General features: G+C 38.1%; 1 protein-coding gene across 1 annotated transcript in view; it reads right to left on the bottom strand.

Annotated features, from left to right (window-relative positions):
• The window catches only part of CFAP54 (cilia and flagella associated protein 54), a 242,110-nt gene that overhangs the window by 195,102 nt on the left and 24,869 nt on the right, over window positions 1-22,139 (bottom strand). The window contains exons 6-14 of the mRNA XM_081818984.1: window positions 20,725-20,868; window positions 18,724-18,837; window positions 18,500-18,601; window positions 13,172-13,370; window positions 9,354-9,535; window positions 9,105-9,270; window positions 8,097-8,182; window positions 1,927-2,061; window positions 1,086-1,236 (exon numbers count right to left, since the gene is read on the bottom strand). Coding sequence (XP_081675110.1) covers window positions 1,086-1,236; window positions 1,927-2,061; window positions 8,097-8,182; window positions 9,105-9,270; window positions 9,354-9,535; window positions 13,172-13,370; window positions 18,500-18,601; window positions 18,724-18,837; window positions 20,725-20,868 — 1,279 coding nt within the window. The remainder of the gene's footprint in view (window positions 1-1,085; window positions 1,237-1,926; window positions 2,062-8,096; window positions 8,183-9,104; window positions 9,271-9,353; window positions 9,536-13,171; window positions 13,371-18,499; window positions 18,602-18,723; window positions 18,838-20,724; window positions 20,869-22,139) is intronic.

The raw sequence follows: 22,139 nt of genomic DNA, 5'->3' as shown, positions 1-22,139 counted from the left end.
TTTACGACAAAGTCCCTCAAATGTCATACACACTATGTAAGAGGGGTGAAATAGGAAAGTAAACACCCACTAACCACACCCCCACCTTACTACCTACATATGGGTTACTTTTTAAAACAGATGGTTCAAGGGTTCAACCACATGCTGAAGAAAGAAGGTCAGAGCATAAGGTTGTCCTTTGAGAGAAGGAAACTTCTGGAAGGAGAAGAATGCTGGCAGAAAGGGACTGGGGCAGAGAGAGTAGGGAGTGGGTAGGAAATGAGAACAAAAAAGAGGAAGATAAGAGGAAAGGGGGAAAAGAAGAGGAGAAATAAATAAGTGAAGACAACAAATTTTAAAAGGAGGGAATCAGAAGATAAGAGAAAATTAAAAAGGAGATAAAATGTAAAACACTGATCCATTCAACAGACATTTATTTAAGTTACCAGTCTGTGTGGGGCAGTGTGGTGGGTACCAAAAATATAATGGCAACCAAAACTTGTTCTCTTCCTTCAAGCAGCATACACTCTATCGGGAAATGGCAGAGGAGGAAAGGGGATAAAAAGGAGGAGTGAAAAGTAAAAAAGAAAGAACGAGGAAGAGGAAGAGAGGTGAAAGTGGTAATGAGGAATGGAGAAGGGGAGTACATGAGTGAGGGGAAGACAAAATACACTTACCTGCCACGGAACCATACAGCATATAACCTCTTTTTAACATTCCCTTGGTTAAACCTCTGTTATTTCTGTCTCTGGTTATAAATCATCAAGGAAGCATAGTACTGAAATGCCTAGCTTCCATTCACAGTAGTTATTCTGTATTCCAATTTATACTTTTTTTTTTTAATTTTATTTATTTATTTGACAGAGAGAGACACAGTGAGAGAGGGAACACAAGCAGGGGAAGTGAGAGAGGGAGAAGCAGGCTTCCCGCGGAGCAGGGAGCCCAATGCGGGGCTCGATCCCAGGACCCCGGGATCATGACCTGAGCCGAAGGCAGACGCCCAACGACTGAGCCACCCAGGTGCCCCTGTATTCCAATTTATACTTACACATTCATATGTGTATACGTATATTAGTAACTTCATACTTTTTCATTCATTGTATTACCTAGAGATTTTTTAAATTTTCTTCGTGGGTTTCCTAATAACTCCAATATTTCACTTAATCGCAACGTGACCTCTGCTACCACCACAACATCAATGTCTTCCATTTTATAGCAGTGAATTACTTCATTTATCTGCCACAGAAGATAAACCCACTAAAAAGAGAAAATCAATTAAAATATTACATTGTTGAGTCATATTTTTTTAAACTTAGGACTTGCTTGAAGTCATCATCTTCTAAACATATGGAAATGTTAGACAGGTAAACACCCCCTTATTAGTACATCTTAATTATAAACATCAATGATCCTAATGAATCTGTTTCTATAAACTCATAAAGAAGATTCACCTAAGCTTACAATCTGCATATCTATAGCCATAATGGAAAATTTATCATCTTTTTTTAACGTATTAGTAAAGATGATCAGTATCCTCAAAGTTCTCATTCTCCCCTCACAAAGCAGCTGTTGTGATCACTATCAAAGTCTTACAAAACAGCGAAGGGGAGGCAGGTGTTTCAGGCTCCATGCTAGGTGCCTTCAAAGCTCTCTTTCAAAGCTTAGCACATGAAATTAGCCATCACACTTTGGGAACTAAAATGAGGAAACAACATTACTTTTTCACTTCATTACCTTTTCAGAGTACATGGTAAAAACCAAGCCCATGTACCCTATGTACAACACAGAAGTGCAGAGAATACACTTAGAAAAAGGCTCAGTCAGCACCACATTTAAAGAATGGTAGTTATGCAGGTAGATAAATAGGGAAAATTTAGATTTAAAGTGTGTATCACAACTTAAATTAGCAGTAATAAAAAGCAAGTGAAAGGAAACAAAAAGGAGTACTTTATTAGTACTGATTTTCTGGGTGAATTTTGCATAGTCATTTCTGGGCATATTGATCCGCTGAATTCCTAATTTGCATTTCTGCCATAGGAACATTATCATGTCCACAACGATTTCTTTATCAGGCTGAACATTCTGAAAACAAAAATGGTAAAGTAATGGTAAGAATAAGATACACATATAGACACAGCTATATAGCATTTAACATGTGCCAGGGAACATTCTAAGAGCTTTATATACCTACTGCAATGCACTGAATGTTTGTGTCTACCCAAAATTCCTGTGTTGAAATTCTAACTCCCAATGTGATAATATTGGGAGGTGGGGCCTTTAGGAGGTAATTAGACATGAGGGTGAAGGTCTCAAGAGCAAAAATAGTACTCTTATAAGAGGGACTCCAGAGGGGGCGCCCGGGTGGCTCAGTTGTTAAGCGTCTGCCTTCGGCCCAGGTCATGATCCCGGGGTCCTGGGATCGGGCCCCACATGGGGCTCCCTGCTTGGCGGGAAGCCTGCTTCTCCCTCTCCCCTACTTGTGTTCCCTCTCTCGCTGTGTTTCTGTCAAATAAAATATTAAAAAAAAAAAAAAAAAAAAAGAGGGACTCCAGAGTCTGTCACTTTCTTTCTGCCGAGCAATGACACAATGCAAAGACAGCCATCTTATGAACCAGGAGGTGGACCCTCACCAGGCACCAAATCTGCTGGTGCCTTGATCTTGGATTTCTCAACCTCCAGAACTGTGAGAAGTAAGTATTCCATGTTTAAGCCACCCTGTCTATGGTATTTTTGTTATGGTAGCCCATACAGACTAAGATTTATACCAATTCATTTAATCTTCATGACAACTCTATGAAGTAAGTTCTACTACTATCTTTTTAAATTTTCTGTGTTAAAATAATAAAGAATGGGGAGGGGGATGAATTGTAAGGGGAGAGGGAGTAGGGAGCTGGGAAAGGATATAAACAAGGAGGAAAGAGAGACATAAAGAAACCAAGAGAACATCACACTGTATCAATAGATACCATGAGTATAATGAATACATCTCCTCTCAAATCAGTTATTTGGCTCTTTTCAAAAGAAAACTATAACTAGGGACGCCTGGGTGGCTCCGTTGGTTAAGCCACTGCCTTCAGCTCAGGTCATGATCCTGGAGTCCCAGAATCGAGTCCTGTATCGGGCTCCCTGCTCAGCAGGGAGTCTGCTTCTCCCTCTGGCCTTCCCCCCTCTCTGTGCTCTCTCTCTCTCATTCTCTCTCTCAAATAAATAAAATCTTAAAAAAAAAAAAGAAAAATATAACTCATTATATCTGAACTAGAAAGATAATGAGTTTATGATTAAAATATACCAAACCTTGAACTCCTTTGGGGCAGCTCTAAGACTTAATCTGCATATGTAGTACCTTGTATGGGACCATAACAGAGATCAATAAATGTTTATTGAATTGAATTGAATGAACTAAGACATACATGATTTTTTTTTTAAAAGCCGGTAGTAAAAACTCCTTGCCCTGGGGCACCTGGGTAGCTCAGTCAATTGGGTGTCCCACCCTTGGTCTCAGTTCAGGTCTTGATCTCAGGGTTGTGAGTTCAAGCCCTGCACTGGGTTCCACACTGGGAATGTGGAGCCTACTTTAAAAAAAAAAAAAAAAATCGAGACGAACCATGAGAGACTATGGACTGTGAGAAACAAACTGAGGGTTCTAGAGGGGAGGGGAGTGGGGGGATGGGTTAGCCTGGTGATGGGTATTAAAGAGGGCACATATTGAATGGAGCAGTGGGTGTTATACACAAACAATGAATCATGGAACACTACATCAAAATCTAATGATGTAATGTATGGTGATTAACATAACATAATAAAATTTAAAAAAAAAAATCTGGCTAGGAGCTATACGGGATTAACAGCACAGCTCTGGGCTATTAAAGTGGACCAGAATGGGGCGCCTGGGTGGCTCAGTTGATTAAGCGACTGCCTTCGGCTCAGGTCATGATCCCGGAGTCCCGGGATCGAGTCCCACATCGGGCTCCCTGCTCGGCGGGGAGTCTGCTTCTCCCTCTAACCCTTCCCCCTCTTGCGCTCTCTCTCTCACTCTCTCTCTCTCTAATAAATAAATTAAAAAAAAAAATCTTTAAAAAATAAAAAAATAAAAAAAATAAAGTGGACCAGAATGGCTTTCTGACACTGAAGAAATTAAAAGTATGGGAAAGGGTAGCCTCTTCCTCCAGAGGGCACTGTTTGGCCTCAGAGATTCAGAGAAAGCAATTAAAGTTAGATTTTTGCATCTGATCATAGGGGCAATGTTACTAGAAGAAGAAATTATAAATAAGTGTAGAAGAAGGTATAAATAAGTTTTGGTCTATTCATACAGTGGAATACCATGCAATAAAAATGAACAATATACAACCACTTGCAACAATAAGGAGGACTCTTACAAACAATATCAATTGAAAGAAGCAAGATGCTGAAAGTATGCATAGATCTCCCTTGACTTATAAATTGAAAATACCATAAATCAAAAATGCATTTAATCTACTGAACATCATAGCGTAGACTTACCTACCTTAAACATGCTCAGAACACTTACATTAGCCTATGGTAGGACAAGGGCCCCTAACACAAAGCCTACTTTATAATGAAGTGTTAACTATCTCATGTAATTTATTGAATACTGTGCTGAAAGTGAAAACCAGAATAGTTAGTTATGTGTCTGTCATTTCCCCTCATGATCATGTAGCTGATTGGGAGTCATGGTTGCTGCTGCCCAGCATCATGAGAGAGTATCATACTGCATATTGCCAGCCAGGGAAAAGATCAAAGTTCACAATTTAAAGTATGCTTTCTACTGAATGTGTATTGCTTGTGCACCATTGTAAAATGGAAAAATCTTAGGTTGAATCATCGTAAGACAGGGACCATCTGTATTTTCTGTATCCAATTACATACAACACAAAAAAACAGGCAAAACTAACCCAATGACTAAAAAGTCAAGATAGTGAGTACCCATGGTAGGGTCAGTGACTGGAAGGGAGCACAGGGGGAGCTACTCGGTGCTGGTCATGTTCTGTTTCTTGAACTGGATGTGCTTCATTTATGAAAACTCATTGAGCTATACACTAGTAAAATGTTTGTCATTATATATATTATTCATCAATATAAAGGTTTAAAAAAAAAGTAAGATTCAAGGGGTGCCTGGGTGGCTCACTTGGTTAAGCATCAGACTCTTGATTTTGGCTCAGGCCATGATCTCAGGGTCATGACATCGAGCCGCCAGTCGGGCTCTGTGCTCAGTGTGGAGTCTGCTTGTCCCTCTCCCTATGCTCCTCCCCCTACTCATCCTGTCTCTCTCTTTTGAATAAATAACTGAAAAAAATCTTTAAAAAAAAACAGAAACAAAAAGTAAGATTCAAAGTACTGAATTTCTAAATATTTCTGTTTTGGAATATAAACATATATCATGTATCAGATAACATTATAAAAAAGATATGTCAAGTGCCTGGGTGGCGCAATGGGTTAAGCCTGCAACTCTTGATTTTGGCTCAGGTCATGATCTCAGGGTCATGAGATCACCCGCATTGGGCTCTGCACTCAACGTGGAGTTGGCTTGGGACTCTCTCTCCCTCTCCTTTGGCCCCTCCTCCAACTTCTCTCTCTAAAATAAATAAATAAATAGATAAACCTTTAAAAAAAAGATATGTCAATGCTTCTGAACTAATCTTTTAAAATTTAGATTATTAAATAAATTATAAAAATAAACAAAATCAAAGCTCATAGGTATTGATTGCTGACGATCAACCTCAAAGGTGGCCAAGAGCATGGGCACAGGACAGAAATGGGACCAGCTTCAGGAACAGCAGAAAAGCTCTCTGTATTGGGTTGGACATAGAAGGGACATGAGCAACCCATCACACCCTATCCTTTCCTCTAAAGAATATTTAATCTTCTTGTCCTGAGTTTCCCCAACTGGTCCTTTATACCTGGATTTAGCAACTGAACTCAAGAACAGAGATCCTCAAGAGGAAACCTTGTCTACTAGGCCTTGAAAAAACAAGTCTAAGGATGACAGATCGGACATCTTGGTAGATTTGGAACATAACTACATCTGATTCCTAGACTGCTAATAGCTCATGATCATGACTAGTTTCTGGAACTATACCTCAATGAAAATATTATGCTTGGAAAACTTGTCCGAAGTTCATCATTAAAATACTTATTTGTAAAAAAAAAAAAAAAAAATCCTTGCCCTTTTCAGCCTGGATTATAATTTTTTGGTTTAACCCCAAAAAACAAATAATCCAGTTAAGAAATGGACAGAAGACATGAATAGACATTTTTCCAAAGAAGACATACAAATGACCAACAGACACATGAAAGATGCTCAACATCACTCATCACTCAACATCAGGGACATATAAATAAAACCACAGTCAGACACCACCTCACACCAGTCAGAATGGCCAAAATTAACAACACTGAAACAACAGATGTTGGCGAGGATGCAGAGAAAGGGGAACCCTCTTACACTGCTGGTGGAAATGCAAGCTGGTGCAGCCACTCTGGAAAACAGTATGGAGGTTCCTCAAAAATTAAAAATAGAGCTACCCTATGACCCAGCAATTGCACTACTAGGTATTTACCCCAAAGGATAAAAAAATACTGATTCTAAGGGACACATGCACCCTAATGTTTACAGCAGCACTATCAACAATAGCCAAACTATGGAGAGAGCCCAAATGTCCATCAACAGATGAATGGATAAAGAAGATGTGGTATATATACACAATGGAATACTACTTAGCCACAAAAAAGAAGGAAATCTTGCCATTTGCAATGACATGGATAGAGTGAGGTGTATTATGCTAAGTGAAATAAGTCAACCAGAGAAAGACAAATACCACAAGACTTCACTTATATGTGGAATTTAAGAAACAAAGCAGATGAACATAGGGGAAAGAAGGGGAAAAAAAGGAGAGAGGGACAAATCATAAAAGAGTCTCAACTATGGAGAACAAACTGAGGGATGATGGAGGGGAGGAGTGTGGGGGATGGGCTAAATGGGTGATGGGTACTAAGGAGGACACTTGTTGTGATGAACGCTGGGTGTTATCTGTAAGGGATGAATCACTAAATTCTAGTCCAGAAACCAATATTACACTATATGTTAACTAACTAGAATTTAAATAAAAACTTGAAACAAAAAAAAAAAAACCTTTTGTTTAGCTCTCCTACTATAATCATTATATTTGCAATCAAATACCTTTCTGACAAAAATTAAATACCTGTCACAAGTATTTAATAAACCCAGAAGAAATAAAAAACATTTTACCAGTGGAACTTCTCAAATCCCTTACTGTGGTTTCACTTCCCTGAACAAAAGTTAATACAATGCTCTATCATTGTGGTTTTCAAATTTTTTTTAGAATAGTAAAGCCAAATTTTCAAATGAAATTCTATCTCAACAATTGTATATAAAACTAATAAAAAGGGCGCCTGGGTGGCTCAGTCGGTTGAGCGACTGCCTTCGGCTCAGGTCATGATCCCAGGGTCCTGGGATCGAGTCCCACATCGGGCTCCCTGCTCTGCGGGGAGCCTGCTTCTCCCTCTCCCACTCCCCCTGCTTGTGTTCCCTCTCTCGCTGTGTCTCTCTCTGTCAAATAAATAAATAAAAAATCTTTCAAACTAATAAAAACATGTTAGGGTGTTATACCCAAAGCTGAGCTCCTGAGGGAACTTCAGCAAAGCCCTGGGGATCCCTGTAATTCAGTTTTGACACCAGTGCTGTTCTAGTTACTTAAACATTCATACCCACAAATCATCATCTCTAATGGCCATTGTGTGCAAAGTGACTCCAAATAATAACTAAGCGCTGTATTCATGGACTGGAAAGTGGTATTTCATTAAGAATGTTAACTCTAATTGAAACGACTGCCTCATTTCCTTCATTATTAGAAATATAGCTAGCATAGGAATTTTCCAAAAAGGAACAAAAGAAGTTATTATCAAAACAGACTTAAAATCAGAAGTCAGGTTATGACTCAACCTCTTATTTAATGATTAAACAATATAGAATTTTGGCAAGGTGCAATTCCCGTGATATTTTAAATCTGGCTTTAAATTAGCTATAATAACCTCCTTCAACACTATCACCAAGTATTCAAAAAAGCAATTAATTTCACCTGGGGAGAAGCACAGACACAAGAGTACAAGGTTGCTGCCAAATGGAAAATGTCTTCTGAATATCCATAAGTCTTCAAACAAGAATCTAATTCATAAAGTAGAGAAAAATGAAACAAAAAAAAAACAATTACAAATTTTCAAGTAGAAAAGGCATAGAAACACAGAAATTCTACAAAATGACATAAATGGTACCTGGACAAATATCATGTCACTAAGATATTTCTATACGAAAACTAATCTAAGTGGGCTCTAATGCAATTAAAATAGACTATTACCATTAATCTGCAATCTGTATGCCAACTACATCCAAAATAGAATTGAAAAGGCTTATAATACTAAAACACATGTAAAACATGGCAGTTGAAATAAAAATAACAAAAATATCTATTCAGAAACCACTAGAAAAAATATACGTATCATTGCTTGGTACAAATTATTTACTGCAATTGAACATTAAGAACATTATAAAACATAAAAAAACATGGGATTAAATCATTCTTGTCAGTCTAAAATTAGAGGTTGCAAATTTTCAGTTATATGTACAATAACTTTTAAGACTTAAAATGTTGGAATGAAAAACTGCCCCTACTGAAAAAAGATGGGAGACCACCAAATCTTCCCTTGCCAAAGGGAACTGATGGCTTTTGACTGACTGCTGTGCTGGTCTCTCACTTACCAACAAGGTAGCCGCTAAGTAAAGCCTTACTCACCTCCTCAAAATCATCACACAGAATGAAACCCCAGCATCCTTACAAGGTCTAGGAGCCTGCAGGACCTGGCACCCAGCTATTTCTCTGCCCACATTTCCTACCACATTCTCAAATTCCACCAGCACCACCAGCGCACTCTAGCCACATGTGCCTCCTTGTAACTCCTTCGACAACCAAGCACACTTGGTCTTTGCACGTCCTGTCTCTTCTGCCTTGAACATTCTTGCTCACTTTGCCTAGAGAGTATATTTTATCAGATGAAATTTTAAGTTTTCAAAAAGGCAAATAAATACTCACCATGAAAAGCAATTTTCTTAACATTAATTTGAGCTGATTGTCCTTCTTTATAATTTTCCATGGGAAAGACCAAACCTTTGTTTCTCTTTACGTTGATTAAAGGTTCTATTGCAACAAGGAGAATTAAATCCTTTTCTGCTTTCTTTGACTCTGGATCATCCTGCCTCTAAGAGAAGTATATCCCACAAGTTAATAATTCAAAGCCATCTTAACAAAATAAAAACAAATTATTGGTTTTGTATATCTTACCTGGAGAAAATCAATAAGCTGCCCAGCTAAAGATTCAAATAAACTCCATTCCTCATAAGTAAAAGCTAACTTTACAAATTTCACAGCAGCATCTATAGAAATAACATTTTTTCCTTTTACAGTAAGTTGCAAAAGAGATGTTTGTGGAAAATCAAGCATTCCATCTGCACCAGTACTTGACACTAGAAAAGGAAAAAGAGAGGTCTGAATGTCATTCATGCAAAGAAATATTTACTAAATATTAACTAACAGATACTGCTAGGCACCAGAGAAACAATGGAAAAGAAGCAAATACAATCCCTGCCTTCACAGAGCTTATACTCTAACGGGGAAACAAGAAATCTTAGCAGGAAAATACAGGGTGCTGTGGGGACAAATAAGAAGGGCATCGAACATGGGTTTGAGGTAAGAGAGTGGTCAAGGACGTCCAGCCAGAGGAAGGAACATAGAATCCCAAACACAGAGAATTAGCAAGAGTTAACTAGTCAAATAGGTAGCTAGATATTACAAACTGAAAGCTCAGGAAACAGGTCTATAATAGGGATACAGCTTTCGAGTCACCATTATATATCCATAGTAAACAACAGAAGCAGCCATGGGCAATGTACAGCTGCCTAGGACAGGAGAATTAGGAACCCCAACACGTAAGAGAAGGGGAGAGGGAGAAAAGGCTGCAAAGAAGAGTGTTTAGAAAGGAGTATTCAACAGTAACAAATACTAGAGTGTAAAGGAAGAAAAGCACTGAGAAGGGACCCTTGGATTGAACAAAAAGGAAGTTGTCCATGACATTCTCCGTAGAGTAAAAAAACACATGTATAGTCACCTCGTTTATGGCAAAAGGATACTATAGTCAATGGGGAAAGGAAGGTCTCTTCAATAAATGGTGTTGTGTCAACTAGATGTTATATGGAAATAAATAAATCTTGATCTCTACCTCATACCAACAAAAACAAAACTGAGACCTAATGTGAGAGGTAAAATAATAAAGCTTCTAAAAGAAAACATTGGAATGTGTCTTTATGACATTACAGTACAGAGATTTCTTAAACATGACACAAAAATGGTTAACTATAAAGGCTATACTGATAGACTGGACTACATTAAAATTAAGAACTCCTGTTCCTTAACAGCTATACTTGAGAATGAAAAGGCAAGCCACCAAGTGGGAAAAGATATTTGCAATATATATATTCAACAAAGAACTTATATCCAGAATCTATAAAGAATTCTGACAAACCAATAAGAAAAAAGGAAATAGCCCAATAGAAAAATGGGCAAAAGATGGTTCACAAACTGGCCCCCTTCCACGGAGGGCAAGGAGAGACTAAAGAAGAGGCAGACCACTCCAGACTGGTAGGTGGTCATTTTAATAAAGCAAAGGAACTTACATATAAGGCTTGTCTATATAGTTTCCCCAGAAGATTTAACTGGGTTCAGTCACGTATACCATCCACCTGGTCTCAACAACACCTTAGTCTCACAAGGCTACATCCTTGAAACCACCGCTAGTACAAGAATAGTAGGCAGGACATACACACCAAGGACAGGGTGGGGTGGGAGATGGGGACTATAAGGAGCCTCCAAATGCCTGGGTCCAGCTCAAGAATTAACTGGTAGTCATATCCTCTTGATGACCTCCTCCAACAAATCTGAACACGCACTTTGCAAAATAGGATATCCAAATGGTGAAGAAATATATGAAAAAGTGCCCAACTTCATTAGTCGTCAGAGAAATGCACATTAAATCCATAATACTACTGAATTTGCTGAATTCATACCAGAATGGACAAATGAAAAAGACAAATAAATCTAAGGGTCCAAATTTGGAGCAATTAGAACTCTCATAAAATGCTGCTGGTGGTATAATCGGTAACAAAAATAAATAAATAAATAAACCATTTTGGAAACCAGTATCCACTACAGCAAAACACACACATACCCTATGCTGTATCAATTCCACACCAAAAGAAATGCATAGCAGATGATGTTCTCTTTCAGCAATTTACAAAACAAGCAGGCCAAAAACATCAGTAGGAATAGAGAAGACTTAACTACATGATTTACAAACTTCACCTAATCAACATATATATAAAGCAATGTACCCAACAATGAAAGAACATATAGTCTTTTCAAGTCTATACAGACTATTTACCAAAATTGACAAGTTAGGCCATAAACCACACCTCAACAATTTCAACAACTTCAAAGAATATCAAATAGAATATGCTTTCTGGCCACAATATAAGTAAGCTAGAGATCAATACAAAAAAACAATTAGCATATCTCCATGCTTTTTGACTCATGACACGGTATCCAAAAAAAAAAAAAAGCACAGTGGGCATTTGAAAATATTCTTAACTAAATGATAATGAAGATATGATAAATCAAAACTTCAGGTACATAGCTACAGTTGCATTTAGAGACAAATGCCTTAATATGCATATGTTAAATAAGGATAAATCCTAAAACATCAATGATCTAAGCTTCCAAGTCAATAAATTTTTAAAAATCAGCAAAGTAAATCCAAGAGAGTAGAATAAGAGAAATAATAAAGAACAGAAACTAATAATATGGAAAACAAATATACAATAGAGAGGATAAACACAAATATTGCTCATGGAAAAAGACTAATGAAATTGGTAGACTCCTGAGGAAACTAATGAAATGAGAGAAAAAGGCAAGGTGACCACTACTACATATGAAAAAGAGGAGCCCAGACACCTACAGATCTTATAAAGAAGATTAAGAAGATCATAATGAGATATTATAAACAATTTTATGAAAATTTGAAAATATTGGATCAAAAAATCAAATTTTTTCAAGTCCTATTTACCAAACTGATAGATCTTTTTAATGAAAAGAAAGCCTAAATCATTTTATATCTACGAGAAATTTTTAATCCATAGTTAAAAACCTTTCCACAAAGAAAATTCCAGGTCCAAATGTCTTCACCAGTAAATTCAATCGAACATGTAGGAAGAAATAACATCAATCTGACACAAAATCTTTCAGATAAGAGAGAAAGAGAGTGCACTTCTCAACTCTTTATATGAGGTCAATATGACCTTGAAAGCAAAACCTAAAAAGGACATTACAAGAAAGGAAAATGTCTCATGAACAGAGAAGCAATATAATAAACATTAGCAAACAAAATCAAATAATATATCAAAAGGATAATCCTCACCTCCACATTAGACTTATTCCAAAAATATAGGGTGGTTAAAGATTAGATAAGCAATCAATGTAATTTACCACATTAATAGAAATAAACTAGAAATCCATTCAATCAACTCAATAAATCCAGAAAAGGCTTTTGATGAAATTCAACAACTATTCAGAATTAAAAACAAACAAACGAAACTCAGCAAACCAAGAATAAAAGAAACTTCCTTAATATGGAAAAAAGGTATCTAAAAAAATCCTTCAGCAAACATCAGAATTAATGGTAAAATGTCGAAAGCTTTCCATGTGAGATCATAAATGAGACAAGGATATCTGCTATCACCACTTCCATTTCATGTTTTATTAGAGATCCTATCCAGTGCAATAAGCCAAGAAATGCAAGAAAGGAAATTAAAAGATTAAGAATTGGAAAGAAAGAAATACAATAGTCATTATTCACAGGTTAAGATGATAATATACCTAAGCAAATCCAAAAGAAAATCTCATAAATTATTTAAATTATCAGCTGAGTTTAACAAGATTGCTGAATTTAAGATAAAAAAAATTGGGTATCAGTTTCTTATATGTGGAATACCATACTAAAATTTTTGTTTTTCATGTTCTACCATAATATATTATTTTAACAAATTATTTACTTATTAAAAGTTCTTTTCCTGCCATAAACAGTTCTGAGACAACATCCCGAACTTCTACTTCATCTGTAACAATGGGTCCAGTTTGTAGTGTGCGCCTATTTGAATCAGAAAGAGCTTCTAAGACAGCCAGAAACCGGGATGCGGTGCTGTCAAACATCTCATCCAACAGCCGCTCTGTGACGGTACGTGGCCATGGCAACTGGAATAAAAACAAAAACAAAAACCACAGTCCACTTCTTTGAAGTTCTACAATGTTTAATATTATAAGCAAAGAGAAGTAAGGCATGCTTCATTAATGCTAAGAGAGTGGCTGGCCTATCAATGAGATGGTTACTTTTACGGTGTTCATTTTTGAGGTGTTTCTCAGACTCCATTAAAGTTTATGTCATGACACCATTACATTGAAGACTGCTATTTCTTTACGTTCGTGTTTCCGAGGCAGCATTAAAAGGCTGTTTATTACCGTCTTTTTATTAGGGCAACATCAATCTCCATATGCTTTGTGTTACCTTAATTACAGCCTTCAGGAACTGATACTCAAACTTTGATTGCCTAGGAGTCTCTCAGGAGGGCTTTTTTTTTTTTTAAGATTTTATTTATTTATTCATGAGAGAGAGGCAGAGGGAGAAACAGGCTCCCCAAGGAGCACGGAGCCCGATGCAGGACTCAATCCCAGGACCCCGGGATCATGACCTGAGCCGAAGGCAGACTCTTAACCATCTGAGCCACCCAGGCGCCCCTCAGGAGTGCTTTTTAGATTCACAGACCAAATCTTGAGATTCAGTGGGTCTAGATGGGGCACTTTTCATAAGCACCACAGGAAATTCTAATGCAGAAGGTCCTTAAACCCAAATTTGAAACAATATTTCACAGTATAAATAGCTGGTCTTGTGGTAGTTAACGAAAGAAGAACTGACTAGCTGTATAGTAATATGCTAATGACAGTTAGAGCCCTATATGAATTCCCAGCCACTCTGCTTTGTATCATCCCGGAATGATTTCCCCTCCTGCCTATGACTTGCCTCTACACTATTCTTCTGACAACTGATTTGTTCTCTGTATTTAGATTACCAGTAAGTAAGAGAAGTAGCTCTGGTCAGCTTTTCTAGAATCCATGTCCAGTTAGAAGATACCCATCATATTCCCCATGATTCCCCTGCTTCTCTCCTCTTCTTGGGGCAAAGTCAGAAAGACAGAAAAACATAAACAGGGTTAAAACTGCTTTGGACTATTTCTCCTCAAACATCAACTTCTCTACTCATTCGCTTCTATGACTTTTCAATCCATAGGTTAACTGAGAGGTTAAAAACCTCAATAAACTTGAACTTCATGCCCTAGCCTTTTACAAACAGAGGTAAAGGTTTCTTCTAAGATTTTTACTGTAGGTTAAAACAGAGCTTTTAAAAAATTATACTTAAAAGCATAATAAACTTTCTAATAATTAGAAGTATTCAAAATGAAATTATAAAAACCAAAGATTATAGTTAAATTGTTTTTAGAAATACCATAGAAAAACTAGCAAAAAGTAAAATAGAATATTTATCAGCTGTAGATGAATACCAAGTAAAACATTTTAAAATATAAATATTTAAAAGGTCTATAAAAAAGATTTAAGGCAATAAAAAAACAATGGGCTGCCAAGCATGACAAGCAAATTATTAATGTCTACAAAAACGAGTTCATTTAAGTATATTTTAAAAATTAAAATCTCTAGTAGATAAATGGTCAAAAACTGTGGAAGATAAAATCCACAGAAGGAAATAAAAAGAGTAAAAACAAATATAAGGGAAAGTTGGATCAAAGAAATAGTTAAAATGACAAGCCATTTTAAAAAAACTGAATTATTAAAAAAATAAAGAGGGATGCCTGGGTGGCTCAGTCAGTTAAGCATCTGACTCTTGATTTAGGCTGAGCTCATGATCTCGGGGTCGTGGGATCGAGCCCCGAGTCGGGCTCTGCGCTCAGCGCAGAGTCTGCCCTAGATTCTCTCTCTCCCTCTCTCCTGCCCCTCCCACCGTGTGCGCACTCTCTCTCTCTTTCTCTCTCAAATAAATAAATAAAAATCTTTTTTAAAAAATAATAGCAAAATGATAACAACTAGTAGTGAAATTGGTACCTGCAGGCTGTACCTTGCATAGCTATTTCAGAAATCAATTTGGGAATATATATCAGGTGAAATAAAAGTGCTTGTATCCTTTGATTCAAATCCCACACCTTGAATTTTGCCACAGGAAATTAAAAAAATAGCACATGGAAGCTGTTGATTACTTCAATATTTAGAATAACAAAGAACTGGAAACAACTAAAATTTTAAATAGTAATAAAAATATTTGACAAGTTACGGTACAAATACTGCATAGAGTATATTAGACCATCTTTAAAAACATCAGGTTGGATGAGAAGCTAAATGACATGATCCAGATAGTCTGTTCGACTTCTAAATACTATGGTTTCTATGACATCTACTCCATGAGATGTATTATGTTAATCTCCAACATAATATACCTAGCCCAGTCAAGCTTAATTTCTCACTTTGTTTGCTCCTGCTTCCAAGCTATGATTGTGCTCTTGTCCTGTACTTAGAATGTTTTATCCTCTCCTCCCTATCCACTCAAATCCTGCTCATTATTCCAAGGCCATTCAAAAAGACAGAACTGTGGGGACGCCTGGGTGGCTCAGTCGGTTGAGCGTCTGCCTTCGGCTCAGGTCATGATCCCAGGGTCCTGGGATCGAGTCCCGCATCGGGCTCCCTGCTCTGCAGGGAGCCTGCTTCTCCCTCTGCCTCTGCCTCTCTCTCTCTATCTCTCATGAATAAATACATAAAATCTTTAAAAAAAAAAAAAAAGACAGAACTGTGACTTTGCTTTTCTATATTCCACCATACTTGTAACCACAGTAGGCATTTGATACATTCTGTTAAATGAATAAAAATAAATAATAGTAATAGCTAATATTCCTGAGGACCTACTGCATGCCAGAAACATTCTAAGGGCTTTACGTGTAATTCATTTAATCTCTACCATTATTTCCTTCTTAATACTCTCACAAACTATAATTACTATACTTATTTATTATGTAATTTCTCCACTAGAATGTAACTCCTATCTATCTTGTTCATATAGCAGGTACTTTAAAAATATTTATTGAATGAATCACTAAACAGTCAGTCATTAGGAGTACGGCTTAGTAGTCCTTTAAAGGAATCCTTTGAAAGTCAAAATGATTAACTGTGAGTTCACAATGGACTTACAAATTCAGAAATGTTTTATAAAATAGATTTAACGCATATTCAAATTATTTTCTTTTGCAGACACATAATAAAATTATTTCATACATATAAAGCAGAACATTCTGCAAAGTATGTCAAGGTAATATACTATGACTTTATAAAAAGGGTATGTTGACTATTCCCTATAGAAACTACTAACTAAACAATTATAACTTTTTTCTAAAAAGATATACCACCAGACTTTTCCGTTAAGATAATTATCTTAAAGGAAACCAGAAATAGATGTGTTTTTAATGTAATGTTATCTGGAATTTGAAACGCTTCTCTTTGGAAATATATTTAATTTTTATTGAAAGATGATTATAAAGCATTATAATATGCTAATTAATGACAGTCTTGCAGCTTTGGATACTTAAATTTGGTTTGCTCAGAGAAAAAAAAATTGCTAGCCAGAAAAAAAAAAAACCTGCCCCATGCTCTCTTACAAATGCTATAGAGCGTTACTACTCAACAATACCAGATGCGGGGGTGCCTGGGCGGCTCAGTCATTAAGTGTCTGCCTTCGGCTCAGGTCATGATCCCAGGGTCCTGGGATCGAGCCCCACATAGGGATCCCTGCTCAGCGGGGGGCCTACTTCTCCCTCTCCCGCTCCCCCTGCTGTGTTCCCTCTCTTGCTGTGTCTCTCTGTCAAATAAATAAAAAAAAAAAAAAAAACAACAATACCAGATGCAGGCAGTTCCACAGCTCATCCAAGGAATTACCTATGATTGGGCAAGTCACCACCCCCACTGATTATCCACCACTGGTCAGTAAGGGATATGATTTTAAAAGGATGTATGAAATGTACCTCTGGGCTCAGCAGCCAACATACCATAGTCAAACTAAGAAGCAATAAAAAGCTACCATGCCCACATAATTTTTGTATTTAGATATTATGATTTATTTTAGAGAAAAGAAAAATAACTTCTCTGAAATGTTATGAGAAGAAATGCATGGAGAGAGCAGCAGTTATCGGAGTAATGAGAAAGCACTGGACCAGAGTCCTGCGGCTGCCTTTGTGACCTTTGAGGCCATAATTTAAATACTCTGGGCTTTATGTTCCCATATGTAATAGGACAGGACTGGACCAGACGATTTCTTAAATTTCTTCCAGGTTCTGAAATTCTGTTACTCTCCTGTCCAAAACCACTCATCTTCCCCTTCACTTTCATTTTTGGTCCCTACCAAGAAGTTCACAGAAAAATTTACAGCCATCTAGGATAGTCAGGGAAAGCTTCAAAATAAAAACAGAACTGGGCCTTCAGGGATACTGAGATTCAGAAAGGCAAGGGCAAGACAGCGGGAGGACAGGGCAGGGGGGAGAAAGGGCAGAGGACCCCAGAAGGCATAACTATGTCCCAGTCTTCCTCCCTGACAGCCCTTAGCGCTGCTGACCAAACACGCCTGTCGCCAGGACAGCCGTACGACGAGTCTTGACCTGTGAGAAGAGACTGCGCTCCCTCCCATGCTGGGCGTTATTGCCTGCGCACAATTCTCCAGGGCTTTCTCCAACGCCCTACGGCAGAACAACCAGCAACTTTCAAAATGAGGGCTTCTCCTCACCCTGATCCTTAGCAGAGCCCCCTGTGAACTGTCGTAGCCGTCATGTCAGTGGGAAATAAAGGCTGTTTTAAGCCACTGAGATATGGAGGTTGCTTTGCCTCAGTGTAGCCTAGTTCCTGAACACTCCCAAGGGTGAAGTCTGAAGCTGAGGAGAGAAGGTGCCTCTACCTTCTCTCCAACCTCAAAGCCCACTAAGCTAACACCGAGCAGTCAAAGACACAGGCCTCCGTGGCACCACTTTTGAACCTTTCTCAGGCTCTTCTTCTTCATCTTGCCCTTTAAAGTTACAAAACTGGGATTGTGGGAAGGTACAAAACTTTAAGAAAGGGATGGAGTGAGGCTGTGTCCAAAGTGGGAAGGCATTCCTCTATTTGCCGCTGGTGCTGAGAACAGGGGGCAGGATTTAATACTGAGTGACCAGGCTTCAGAGATGGGAGGTATAACACAAATACACTGCAGAAAGAATCTGAACAAGAGAAGACATTCTTAGACTTACAGTTTGAGCTTCCCTCAGGTTAACTCTTATCTTTGGTCTAAAGAAACTTTTGTTTTTTCTTCTAGATTCAAATACTCCTCTTTTGAAGATCATCACTGCCATCTGTCTCAGAAAAAGAATTATATAAGAGGTAACAATGGGATGCACTTCTCAACCACTAATATTAAGTACTTAATCAACTATATAGTGCAGTAAATTTATTTTATTTCATGAAACTTTTATACCTTTATTGTGGCCTCTCTATAATGTCTTCTGGATTCTTCCTGTGATTGTGAGGAACTCATTAATTCCAGTTGCCTTAACTCATCAATTTTAGCTAAAGCACGCCGAGCAAATGCCTGTATGCGATTAAAATAAATTTAATTCATAATAAGTGAGAGTATAGTGATTAAAAATGTATCAAGACAGCATGTTTTATTCTTCCAGATATTTGATTTAATTGGTGAATTAAACTCTAGGTTGATGCTAACTCCTTATAACACTATAACTATCCCATCAATCATTTCCTACAAGCATCCCAAAATTCTGCAGGTCTAAAGTTAATAAGCTGTCAGATATGCTAACTTTATGAATCAAGAAAATCAAAAAAGTAAGAAAAGCCAAATTCTGTAGCTTCATATAGATGATCACTTCTCTGGTATCACATACACACACATACACGGCACACACACTCCTCCTCAAAATACTGACTTTCTTACTAAAGCATCCTGTACTATCTAGTCAACTGTTCACTTTGTCCACTAAATTGTGAGGTCCTCCTCATAGGGTCTTATTTATTTTTGTATCTCTAGTACCCAGCATATAGGAAGTATTTACTAATATGTGGACAAAAAAGAAGGAAGGAAGGAAGGAAGGCAGGAAGGATGGAAGGAAGGAAAGGAAGGAAGGAGACCCACTTATTTAATCAGATCACCATTATTATGATTCTCTACAGTTCAATTTATGTCATTTATTTTACCATTTCTTTGAAATATTTCATCTATAATTTACAATTTTTCATGAAGATGCTTCTAGACATAATAACACACATGAAGGGTTAAATTTTCCAATAAGGAAGAATTCCAATAGGAATCAAATAGTCCAAACTGTGTATATGTTCCCTTCCCTGACAATTTTAATAGCTACATAAACATATCACCACTAGTACACTCTAACTGTACATGCATGGTGAATAGTTTCTAGAATGTACCCCAGGCTAGAAAATGTACCCCTCAAGGGCTGCAATAGGCTATTCAGGATGAGCCACTACCACCCAACCCTTCAGAATTAGTTTGGGCAGGAAACATTAAATGTAAAGAAGCTGCTAACCGGCCTGATGGCTGTGAACAGGATACGAAAAGAAGATTTGTACAGCTGTGATGGCTCTGTCCTGCACAGGACTTCCAGCCAAGAGGCTGAGTGAGGGCTGCAATCCAGCCCCCCCTGCACTCAGCAGACCATGCACTCTGTGCAGGCCTGAAGGAAGGGGTGCCTGCTTCTGATTCTCACCAAGCCCTCACCCACTGACAAGCCAGCTACCACGTACTGTAGAGACGGCACCTTTGTTCATGGACACAGAGGTACCATAAAGGCTAACAGAAGCGCCTAGCGGCTAAGTTACATTTCAAGTATTCGGTCTAAGAGACACACAGGAAAAGAAGAAAAACAAGAAATCGGGCGTATTAAACAAATGGCAGCTGGAAGCAGAGAAAAGCAAGACAAATGGACAGTAGGGAGACTGGAAGGAAAGTGACTTGCATACAAGCATCCAATGAGAAAGGTAAGATATCCGAAATCTTGTTCAGAAAAGGGGCAGAGGAGGCAGAAGTGAACGGAGAAGAAAGGAGAGAGCAGAATGTAGAACAAGAGATCAACAGAATGGAGAAGCCAAGCACATTTCTGCAAATAAACCCTGGGACTTGTGTGTTGTCCCAGTGCGATTCTTTAGGTTTTGTTTGTCTGTTTGTGTTGCTGGGCATCTGAAGAAGAAAATGCTGAATAACTTGTATTTTTAATTTTTTTTTTATTATTTATTTATTCATGAAAGTCAGAGTGAGAGAGAGAGGCAGAGGCAGAGGGAGAGAAGCAGGCTCCCCGCCGAGCAGGGAGCCCGATGCGGGACTCGATCCCAGGACCCTGGGATCATGACCTGAGCCGAAGGCAGACGCTTAACCAGCTGAGCCACCCAGGCGCCCCATAACTTGTATTTTTAAATACTGGAATCCTGAGCATGGAAGGCGGCCCACCTCTCCGTGAATGCCAGCCTGGCAGTCATAGTAGCCCTGGCAGACAGCAGTGTAAAGGGTAGCTCTCCACGTCAAGTACCGGACCGACAGGAGGGGGACCGAGAACTCCATACACATGCTGGCCCACAGGAGATACTCCAAGGCCTGAGGGAGAAAGAGCACACTCGAATGTGTTTCCATTTTAAGCTATCAGTGACGATTTCTATCTAATATAACCAAATTATAAGTCGTGAGCACAAGTTGCTGACTGCTTAAACCAAAAATACCATAGATAGTAAGTCAAGAGAACACAAGCATTTAAAAAGTAAAGGAATAATTTCAAGAACTCGAAATCTCAAGTTAGTGATTTTAGAATGTCTTCCTTCTTAGCTCCTAACGTGCTCTGAACTCAGCTGGTTTTTATTAATACCTGTCAAGTGTCCACAGCAGTGTAGGAGGTAATTTACATTATGTTTCTATACCTACATATCTCCGTTACATCCAATGCCATTAATATGCTCACAGGGGTGTGATTCCAAAGCTAGACTGTAATCTCTTTGAAAACAAGAATGGCACTTTGTTATTACATCATCAGCACCTGAAAGAGTACCAGGCACACAGTGGATAACCACAAGTGCTATTAAATGAATTCAGTGGACAAACTTAAAGTCAGCAGAATCAACACAGGAGAGCTAACAAGTCTTTGAGTCTCTCAAGAAAATAATGATAATAAATTTGGGCAACAGAATAAAGTCCTTCTCCCAATAACCAATTCGGCCCTCAATAATTGAGGAAGTAATCAAGGAAAAATATGTAATAGTCAACTCTTGAAAAGGCAAATCATCAAAATGATCCAGGAGCTTCATATGCATAAAGCAAACCCAGCAGACTGACATAGTATTTAATAGTAAAAATAGATAAAACACCGATAACATTCAAACCCTATTACCATCTCTGGAGCCTTCAAAGACAGTACATACAACACATGTGCAAGCATCTCAGCTTTCTCATCTAAGAGAAAGAAACCTGAAAGGCCAGAATTCTCCACTGTCTAGTCAGTTTTGATTCCGGAGGAAAAGAGAGTGCTGGAAGTAGAGCAGAGTTTGACACAGAACTATAATATTCTTTGCTATCCACTAAGCTCATCCCACCAGAATGTAAAGTCACTCAGGAAAGGGACCTTGTCTGTCTTGCTCACCACCATATCCCCATCTCCTAAAACTATCTGGCATGTAATGGTAAATATTACATAAATATGTGTTGACTGACTGACCTTCATCAAAAAGCTCCAGTTAATGGTGCTAAATGTGGAACTATGTCAAGTAATCATAGACTCAAAGGGCTGAAAGTCAATCTAATTTCATCCCCACCAATATCACTGGCACCACCACCAGATGTCCTATACCTTCCCCTGTCCAAGAGTTCTCACCTCTAGT

The sequence above is a fragment of the Leptonychotes weddellii genome, chromosome 5 (genome assembly GCF_054177405.1).
Source record: "Leptonychotes weddellii isolate Sample4059 chromosome 5, ASM5417740v2, whole genome shotgun sequence".
NCBI classification, from domain to species: Eukaryota; Metazoa; Chordata; class Mammalia; order Carnivora; family Phocidae; genus Leptonychotes; species Leptonychotes weddellii.
The sequence above is the reverse complement of the archived record's forward strand: the minus strand, read 5'-3'. Positions and strand labels throughout refer to the sequence as shown.